The sequence below is a fragment of the Buceros rhinoceros genome, unplaced genomic scaffold, assembly GCF_000710305.1.
Source record: "Buceros rhinoceros silvestris isolate BGI_N320 unplaced genomic scaffold, ASM71030v1 scaffold29229, whole genome shotgun sequence".
NCBI classification, from domain to species: domain Eukaryota; kingdom Metazoa; phylum Chordata; class Aves; order Bucerotiformes; family Bucerotidae; genus Buceros; species Buceros rhinoceros.
This window is the reverse complement of record NW_010431445.1, coordinates 19,098-29,608: the sequence shown is the minus strand read 5'-3', so window position 1 is coordinate 29,608 and position 10,511 is coordinate 19,098. Positions and strand designations below refer to the sequence as shown.

The window sequence follows — 10,511 nt, the reverse complement described above, 5'->3', positions numbered from 1 at the left end:
CCCTACCTTCCTTTTTACCCTGTGGCTATCATTGTCCTTTTTTCACCTCCCCTCTGTGTCTTTCCACATGTTTTTACCCATTGTGTAATACTCATTAGTTGAAATTCAGTGTTTTATAACACATTCTCCGAAGAATTTGTACCTTTCTCCCTCAAATCCACTGTGTGAAAAGGGAGCTTTGACACTTCCTGGCTTGTTTGGTTTGGGGTTTTTTTCCTTTTTTTTGTTTTGTTTTGCTGTCGCAGTTTCTCCTAAAAAAACAAACAAACAAAAAAAAAACCCAACAAAACAAAAAAACCCCACCAACAAGAAAATGATCTTCTCTCCTTCTGACTCTGCTTCTTGTTTCAATCCACTGGCAGGAATCGCCGGTCCTTCCAGCCGGGGAGTTCTCTGAGCCATTTGTACACTTCATCACTCAATGGTAAGCTCGGTTTGCAAACATGCCATGCCCCCGATGTAAATGATACATGCCATTAACTCGGCAGCTCGGCGAGACCTTATGGCTTTCCTTGCATCCTTTCTGAGAGAAGAGGGACTTGGGGGCCTTGGGCAGATGGGGCAGCAAAGCTAAGCAAACTGTTTAAATTATGTAAACGTTATTTACACAAAGGGTCGTAAAAGTACTTACAAGGGGGGCTTTTTTTCCTGTTTTAATAAACCTGCTCTGAACGTGGGTGAGGCTGAGACTCCGAAGGATTCATCTGGGGGGTAAAGAGGCCACAAAGTCTCGTTCCGTGATATCATTATTCAGGGCTTTTTACAATATTACTTATAAAATTGCGTCAATATTTAGAAAGGCCGGTGGCCGTGATTAATTTATTGGCTTTTCAGTAAGTAATTTTTACCGAGAGTTGTATTTTAAAAGACACCACTGGGTATATTTCCTTTCCTTAAAACTGAATAGTTCATTGAAAACCCCTTAAATTAAAGGAGACCTGGGGAGAGGAGGAATTTCTGGAGTACAGAATACAGTTCCGGAGCGACTGGAGAATCCCAGTCTTGAGGGTGAGCTATCCTGAAGGAACAAAGTGAAGAGGAAAACCTCTTTTTTTTTTTTAACTGTCACATCCCCCCACCCCCCAAAAAAGATTAAAGGGCAATTGTTTATATATGGCAGAAGAAACAAGCTTGAATCCTGTCAAAACATAACGGGTTTGACAGAGGAGCATCACGTGCGCGTCCAGGGCTGGATGCTGAGCTGAGCTAAATCAGATAGAGCCATCCCAGCGTGTGCCACCACGAGCTGCAGAGTGTGGCTGGAGGGAATCCTGCTCCAGGGACGCGTCCTCCTCGAAGCCCTCAGCCTCACACACAGCTATAGGTCAGGCTTTGCCACACTTCCAGGGGCCTCTGCGGCAAAAGTCACCTTCAAAATCAGATTTTGAACAGGTAACAGAGGAGAAAGTACCTCTGAGGCCTGACAAAGTGCATAACGAATGACATGGGCACAAAAAGCAGTCTGATTATCGGTTAATTAAAGTAACTAAATAATTAAAGTTCGTGTAACAGAGGCCTCCGTTTTCACTGGTCTCAGTTTACGCAGAGCAGCGCGTTTGGAGGACTCCGCAGCGCAACTTGCCGCTGCGCGGGGGGTCTGCGCTTTTCATCCCTGCCAAAAAAATTGATGACAGACTGTTTGAAAAAAAAAAAAAAAACAAACCCTGGTGGAGGCAGAGGGAGGGATAACCCGTGTTAAAATTTCCGCAGATGTCAAAGCGAAGCATAACTGATGGTGCCTAATAGCCTTGTTTTCCCCGGGGACGCAGCTACTATGGACTGTCAGATTAGAAGTGCTCCTGACCTGCTCGTCAGACAGCTCGCGTGCCTTGCTAATGCCGCACGACTGGAGGTGCTGGGAGTTACTGGTAGGGAGGGTGGACTGTAGCATTAGTAGCTTCGACTCAGAGCACAGATAGCCCATGGTGTGGATGGAGTGTCATACTGGCCGTACCTTTTAGTGGGAGGCACTAAAAAAAGAAATCAGAAACTCGATGCTATCAAAACGTACTAAGTGTCAGAGACGTCGAGCAAACGGCGTATCGGACTTTATGACTTCATGCCAATTACGCCGTAAACCCTGGCGGTTTGGATGAATCCAGTTAGTCAGTTTGCGGCTCCTGAGGGTCACCTCTGCGCCACGTTACTGTGCTCCTCCACACAGCTCAGCGCAGCCTTCAACAGCTCATGGCACCTGTTGCACCCAAAACTGGGGCTGTTTGGATGAGAAACGTCATCTGATAAACAGGTTAACACTGCGCAATGAACCATCACCCTGCGGCATAATGGAAATAAATGTGGAAAAAATTAAGGTAGAAACCCCAGGGTACTGCATGTTCCGCTGAAGCTGTTCAGCGTCAGGGTGAAATTCCCCGCCTGACTGTGCTCTGCTTTGTGTCGAGCTCTGCCATAGTCCCTGGCAAACTGAGAATCCGCTGCCTGGGTTGGGGTGATGTCTGTGTTTACACACTTTGGCAGTTACAAACCATGCAGACCTCTACATCGGGGTGGGAGGGAGGGAAGAAACCCGTAAACCATTCGGCCGCTGTCAGGAGCCCTGTATTCCACCGGCACCTGATAAAGCGTAGAAATACACTGAGATCCTTCGCTCTGTGTTGAAAGATCTTCAGTATTTAAGCGAGGAGAATAAATGAGCCATTGTTTACATGTGAATGTTTTGTTTTGTGACACATAGCATGAAAAAGCAGCCGAAGGAAAGGCCAGCACCTGAAGATCTGATGGTAAGTGGAACGTTCACGTTGTCTATGAATACTTTTTATTCACGTGTAGCCTTTTTTTTTCTGCGTTTTTCAGTATGTACCAATTTAAATCTAAACTCTTCCTGGCTTGTGCAGCAGTCACAAATTTACAGAGCGCACACAAACTGAGGTGGAGTTCTGGTTCCACCAAAGCCGGTGGGTGTTTTCCCGGTACCTTCGTCGTGGCCAAAGCCTCACTTGTGATTTGGGGAGTTAATGCAGGACTTGCACAGCCACTGTCAAGTTTCAATCAAAACCGTTTTGATGACCTAATACACGTTTTTTTTCAGTTTGTATGTCCAGGGATTACAGCTTAATGTAGGTCACTCTTTGTCATCATTTTCCAGTCTTAACCTTTCAAAATCTGATGATTGAAAACAGAGGATATGGTCAAAATAGTTTATTTTGAACGAAATGCAGGAGCCGCTGTTTTCACTTATATTCACATAAAATGAAATTAGATTGGCTACAGGAGATTAAGTTAACACCTAGCTTTGGTCTGTCCGTCGAAGGGCTCCCAGTGTTGGAATCTGAGCCCAGACTCCACTTCCTCTGCTCGCAGTTGTCGTGATTTCAGTAAGGCAGTAGTAGGGCGCCTGCTCTCGAGCTGGTCCCTTGTGGCTCTGCATTTAGTGCTGGGTTTAAGCAGCCAGAAGAATACTGCATCAAACTCTTAATACAGAGATTTACAGTAACTGGTACTGTCGATAGAAATTGTAGTCCCCTCTGACTCGCATCAAATATCTTTGTTTCATTGTTTTTCTTTATATGTTGTTTCCTGTAACTTGGAGGCTTATGTAAAATCATCGTATTTTATGTGCATTAAATATATAGGAATAATTTTAACAGATTTTAACAAGACAAGGGCACGTCTCCTTTCTTGCTGCGAACTGCAGGCAGAATAAACAAGTGTTTCTGTTGCAGCTATTCTCTAGTTAAAGGCTAATCTCTGCAGATGCCCTGGGGAAGGTACCTCCCAATCCAGACTAGTCTCAGTTTAGGTCCTGCTTAGTAAAGTATTTAACTGTGAATCTAATTTTAAGGATATTAACTCCAATAGAGCAACATATGAAGTTGGGTGCCTGCTCAAATACCTGGGTAAAACAAGGCCTTAAAGTTTATCAGAGCCCCCGCACTTTGTGGTGTTGTCTGTCTCATGCGAAAGGCTTACGCTGCCTTATTTTGTCTTTTTTATTAACTTTTGATGGTTGGGAAATTCTTGCAGTTAGTCACATCTGAGAAAACTTGGAACGGGTTCTAGAGATGTAGACACATTTACCTTGTGCACTATTACGCCATGGCTGGATAGCTTAGCTATTAAAACAAGGGAATAGGGTTTCATAAAACCTGTATCTGTTTGTAAATGCGTGTTTCAGTGATGCAATAGGCCTGCCACTTATAAATAAAACATCTGCAGATCGCGCATACCCCCATAAGTATATATGTATGTTTGTAAGCAATAACACCACTCCAGGGTGTAGAGTCATAAAAATGAGGCCAAAGGGTGAGTGCCTGCAGTACCAGGGAAGTGCACAGATTTATCTTTACAACTACATGCCCTGGAGTGTGCTAGTCCCCTTTTAAAAAGGCATTTTGTAAAAGAATTTTTAAATTATAACAGCTCAGGAAAGGAAAAAAAAAAAAGAAAAAAAGAGCCATCCTCCTTTTTGAACAAAATCTTTAATGCCTTTTTCCCCCCATGCTACTTTCTATTCAATTATAAATGAACTTGCAGCACCAAGTACTAAAGCATGAGGCAGGGCTGTTGCTGAATTAAAGTGCCCCAGTCCTTGCCTGCAACGTGGCTGACCCTCTTGCGCTGCCCTAAATTCCCTCCTCTGGGCTGACAAGCTCCCAGCAGCCTGGGCTGTTCAGCAACAGGCTCAGGAGTTGCTGCCGGTCAAGCCCGTTACGTTCCTGTGCTTCCCAGTCTTGACAAGGAGCCCTTTATTTACGAAGCTCATATGCATATGTACGTCAGCATAGCACGTCTGTGTACACGCAGCAAGTCCGTCCAGACGTGTCCGTACGTGTGGGGAAATCACCGTGCTGGGAAACGGGGAGCTGCCAAACACCCTCGGAATTCTGGAACTGGCCACGCTATCCCCCTAACTCCCTCTCAGCCGGTTCTGTGGCCTCCGTTGTCGCTCTGATGGATATCTCTCAGGCGATGCAGGTACCGCCAGTGAAATCGTGACCTTGTCAAGGTCAGCTCGGTTTAAAGGAGAGCAGGATTTCACCTCGTTCCTTGGGGTTTGTTGGGGGTTTATGTATTTAGAAGAGATGCGCTAGCAAGGACAGAAGGTGTGACACCTGATCATTGTTTGCTTCACACAAAACAGTGGCGTGCAGCCTTTCTCCCCTATGGACGTTAACCGCACTGGAAGTCACTGTTTTGTAACCAATTTAGTATAATTAAAGACTGAAAGCAAAATGAAAGGAGCAGAACATCAATCTTTTTCCACTCTCCTGATAATCGGGGAATTGTTAAATGCACTTTAAGAGCCGACTAACAATACCTGGAGTGCCAGATTGGCAACTCCAGGGAAGTCGCGGGGTTACATCGGGGATGGATCTACCCTGTCTATCATCGTAGGAAGCCCTTTTTTATAAAAGTCACTATGCACATTTTTTCAGAAGATAGAGGCAAAGCCAAGGCTGTGTGAAATTCCTGGATAAAGTCAGGCTTTCTACTACCGTAAATATTCTTGTTCAAGCGAACACCAAATTTCCGTAACGCCTCAGATCAGGTTCCTGTTCTGATGCTCGGTCATCTGTAACCTGTCTGCAAAATAAGAGTACCACCGGTTCCTCTGCACGTACATAACCAACAGTGTGATTGTTTCGGGGTATTTCAAATGAACAGGCTTGTTCCACAGGAGCAAAGAAAAGTCCTTACACCAAGCAATGGGCAAAGTGTCCATCCGGGGAGAGGAACGTTCTTCAGTATTTACCGGTGCTTGTTCTGAATCTTGTGCTTACAGTGTCCGCTCCTCTGTCTCCAGTTTGTTCCCTCTTGAGAAAGCCAGTTAAATTGAACATACTTGTTTCAGCACCAGGGAAGTCGACACAACATTTTTGTATTCTTCTGTCTCTTCTCCTCTTTCAACTAGAAAAGGAAAATCTTGACAATTCTTCTGCATAAAGATTTTTTTTTTTTTTATGAAAACTTCCTGTTTTCATTTAAAACATGGAATTCTCTGGCATCACGAGCCTGGCTCCCAGGGAAGTGCAGACGTATATTTAACGAGCGTGATGTGGTGGTATGGGTAAGGTCTCAACTCCGGCTCGTGTCGAGTGCATGGCTAGGATCCGCGGGCTGGTTTGGCTCGGGAAGCTGCAGATCTTACTGTATTTACGGTATTTTCCAGCAGCTTTCCATTCTAAGCTCTATTTAATGGAATCTATGCATAGTAAGTAATCAGGTCAGAGAGAAGCAACATCCCCTGTTTGAGATCAATCGCTGGCTAATACTTTATCTAGGCCACTTTATTATCTCATGCTGATTCCATTCCCATTCTCCTCCTCCTTTGTAGCATGCACTTCAGCTGTGGTAAAAGTACGTATCGCATACATATTAAAAACATATACCCATTCTATCTGTATGTAAATGTGTGAGACACAGCTGGATATTGCAGGAGTTTGATTTACTAATAGTTATTATCTGTTCTAGCTGTTCAGAGGCAAAGAGAGTTGCAGAAAACAAGCTAGCGCAGAAATTGCCTTTATGATATCACTCTCCTGCTTTGGTAATTGTTTAAAATCTCTTCTTTAGCTGGAAGCTTGGCCTTTTATTTTGCAGCTTGTGTGTGCTTTTCAGAAAACCAGCGGAATCGTTCAGGTCTCTCGTGGAGTTTTTTGTTGGTGCAGCATTGAACTCTACTACGCTACTGTGGCTCTTTAAACGAAAGCGATTTCCTTAAAGAAATGGTATTTGAAATACCAGAAGTCAAGCATGTAGCAGTTACTCCTTTATGCTTTTCCACGGAGGCAGAATGTACAGTCTTAGAGGTGCTGCGTGGATTTCTCCTGGAAAGGCGTGGGCAGGGAGAGGCAATGCTTTTGGCCGGGGGTACTGCCACCTTCTGCGCTCCACCGCTCTTGCACACACCTACTTATTTTTGTTCAAGTCTCCAAAGCTTAAACCCAACTAGTAGCTTTTCTCCTTTTTTAATTTTAAATTACTAGTGCTCTTTATGTCAGTGTTTTATTAATTTAGAAGGTTGTGTGTGATAAATTGTCCGTTGTCTGTGTCAGAAGCACTGACCTGCTGGAAAACATGTTCCTGTTTGTTGGGGTTTTTATTCTAATGCCTGGTGCAATTTGGGGATTTCCCATTCCTATGCATTCAACGATCCCTCCCTCCACTTTAGGAACGGCGTTCAGACCAGGCACCCTGACCTCATGAGCTACAACAGGCATTTTTCCAGATAGATCAGTTGTTGGTATGTTTAAATGTGTTAAGGTACGCGTCAAGGTGTTACAGACTCCCCAAAATGGATCCTGGCTGGGTGTCCCCCCATCTCCAACAAGTCTAGGAAATTAAAAGTGCAAAGCTTTTGAGGAGCTCTGTTTTCAGTAGCTGTAGTCTAGAGGGTCTGGACAGAAGCACCTCTTACCCTCAGGTAGAGCGAAACTTGTTTGCAGCTCGTTGTGTTAAACCATTGCTCGTAGCTCCAAGGATTTACTTTTATGTTTTAAACAAACAAATGGAGGATCAGCATAATCCTACCTGGATTTTCATATAAACCTGCAGAATAAAGCCAATAAAATACTGCCACTTAGCTTTGTCAATAAAAGGGATTTTCCCTAGCAGCTAATCCAGCTTTTGCATCCAGCAGAGGCATTGCTGACTGCTGAGGTGGCTCTGCAGGCTGGGGGTTTGGTGGCTTTGGGGAAAGGCCAGAGGGCTGTCTGCACTCAGCTTTTCCCAAACACATCCTGTAAACTGCCTGGAGAGAGCTCTACAGAGAAACGTTTTCTGTCTGCACCTATCTAGATGTTGGTGCATCATTGCTGGATCACAGCGAGCCAAATATTTTCCCTCTCTGGCTATTTTTGAGCATTAGGTTTGGGTTTTTTCCAGAGCCAGTGCAGGATCTGCTCCCCGCGATGATCTGTCCAGCACAGACCTGTCCGTGCTCGGCCCGGTGATGGATAGCTTTGTTTGCAAACATTTACGCTCTCCTCTGTCACAACGATCCCGGTTATTCACCCCATGACATGGTGTCTGACAGGCACCAGAACACATGCCAGCTGTGAAGGAAAGGGCTCTCTCCTGATTTCCTGGGGAAAAAAGAACAAAGCCAGGTATTTCAGCTGTTGAAATACAGAATCAGAGAATCGCTTAGGATCCTCGAGTCCAATTGTTAAATATACATGATAAATATTAAACTCTATCTTCATTGCATCAATTCAGACATCCAGGATCAAATCCTGAGTACGCTGGGGGCGACGTCAGAATTTATATTGACTTGCCAATGGTAGGATTTCACACTCGGGCTCAGGATGCTCATGTTCCTGTGTGTTCATTATCTTCCTTGCACAGGGTAGCTCAAGAGCTGGAGAAAAAAATACCTGTTCTTTCAGGTGGCAGCGTTGCTCAACCTATTCCCCGCTCAGCTGGAATGGGGAGCAGTGGGTTCTGCATCTGCCCCCTCTCTCTTCCCCTCTCTCTTCCAGAAAAAGAAATATCTCCGTCTGTAGGGGTATGATTTGCTCTGCTTTGTCACTTGAGAAATCAGCTAACGAAATGGAGAAATAACATTCTGTCGGTGTCACTAAATCCCGCAATTCCAGCGGACTGAGGTGGTGACAAGGTTAACTCGCGAGCGCTGGAGTTTGGAGGTGTTGCATTTGCTGGCTTTCTGGTCCCGTTGCTCGTGCGACCACTGGCTTTTTACAGAAAATGTGAACATCTGACTTTCTCTTTCCATCGTGCCCTAAAGCTGCGCAATATACTAGCACTTCCCAGTGAAATGTGAAAAGAAATAACTTGAGTTGGCTCGAAGAAGTGTTGAAAATCTAAGGAAATTGGACAACAACAAATTGGCAACAGCTCAGAGTGATACAGTTAATATTTTTGGTTACTTGAGTCTCCTGGGCTTTGCAGTTTAATTTGAGCAAATGTTTCATTTGGCACTTCTGGTTGTTCTGTAGTTCTCCAGGCACAGAGACAAATATTTACATCTCGCTCATTTTGGTCGCAGAATTGCAAATCTTTCAGTTAGGGTTCGCTGAGAGGTGCTGCATTCGCCTGCTTGGTGTTTGTGTGTCAGCTGTCTTCCCCACATATTTATTTTTAAACCAACAACAAAACAGTCTGTTAAAGGCTCCAAAATAGAGCCGTATCTTTAATTCCTTTAACACTGTCCTTCCCGTTCACTCCAAATTCATCAAGGAATTTGCTCTAACAGGCAGCTGTTGAAATCTGTGTACAGTATTTATTGGTGTAAATGGAGTTTTAAATGCGTTCTGCAGAGAGAAGATCGCTGCCGTTGGTGTCACACCAGCTACTTGTGGGTCCGTTCGCCAATTAGCACCTCAAGACGCTCCTGCAGTATTAAATAAGAGGAATAATTGCCTATGAATAAGCGGAGTATAAAGCAGGAGATACGGATAGGGCTTCTTAGTGACCTGTGTGCATTGTGCCTCCAATCCCTTAATCAGATTTGTGCCGGTTGATTCTTGCGTCCGCAGAAATTCAGCTGGAGGAGCAGGGCCTAAAGTCGTAAAAAATCAATTAATACTACTTTCTAATTTGTGCGGCCGACAAAAACGCATATAAATAGGGGACATTTTTCTACTTAAGAGGGCCGCACTGCAAGATTTTTAATTGGATTTTCATTGTGATTGACAGCGTTTGATTATGACAGTAACTTTATTTGGCTGGACTGTTATAGTCCTCTTGTTCAGGGCTTTTTTTTTTTTTTTTTTTGTTTCCATAAAAGCTCAGATCACAGTTTTCTATGATTCACATTGATGATGCAAAAACTTTGTTTTTTTTTTTTTTTTTTTTTGATTCCATCAAAGCTCTTTTTTATCCGCTGAATCCCCGGCGGAGCAGCAGGGCCTGTGAAAGAGCCTTTTAGCACCTTTGTTGCAGCCATCCCTGGTGATGGCTGGACCCAGCTGGTAGGAGATCAGAAAATGTGCCTTTCACAAAGAGGTTGCATCTCCCCTCTCCCTCGTTTCAATAATTTTAAGAGCCCCAGAAACCTGTTGAGGATTAGAAGTAGCTTTAGATGTGAAATGAGTGTTAAGTATTAGTAATCGGGAGATTAGGGCCCCGGGGACAATGGGAGATAAACAACTGCAATTAAGGCAAATCTGCCAGAGTAAACAAAATTTAGCAGAAACAGATGCCCTAACCATTTTGGGGGATTGATTGGAGGGCACCGAGGAATCGATTTTTGTCTTGTTTACACTTCCAAACCCCTGTGATAAACTGGGAGGCTAAATATTTCATACAGCCTGATTTTAGTTAATTTTTTTCCAGCTCCTCACAGTAGGTCTGCTCTCTTCTAACAGTGACCAGGCAGTCACAGGGAGCAGCTAATTGTCTATGAAGGGCCCCTGTGTTTAAATGGGCTTGACAGGAATTTAAATTTTGTTTCAATCAACCTCTGTGCTCACAGCCTGCTCCAGTTTCTAATTTTTAAATTAAACATGATTTTTTTGTTCTTCCTTTCTTTTGAAGCTCCGGAGCCGGCTGCTCGCGCTCCCACCCAAGGCAGCTGCCGCAGCACGGGA

The 10,511-nt window shown here is 44.2% G+C and overlaps 1 protein-coding gene across 1 annotated transcript in view; it reads left to right on the top strand.

Moving 5' to 3' along the window:
• MAP2K5 (mitogen-activated protein kinase kinase 5) overlaps positions 1-10,511 on the top strand; it is a gene marked incomplete at its 5' end in the record, with an annotated part of 65,742 nt that overhangs the window by 42,291 nt on the left and 12,940 nt on the right. Inside the window, 2 exons of the mRNA XM_010143437.1 lie at positions 363-424; positions 2,696-2,741. Of these exons, the coding sequence (XP_010141739.1) occupies positions 363-424; positions 2,696-2,741 (108 nt within the window). The remainder of the gene's footprint in view (positions 1-362; positions 425-2,695; positions 2,742-10,511) is intronic.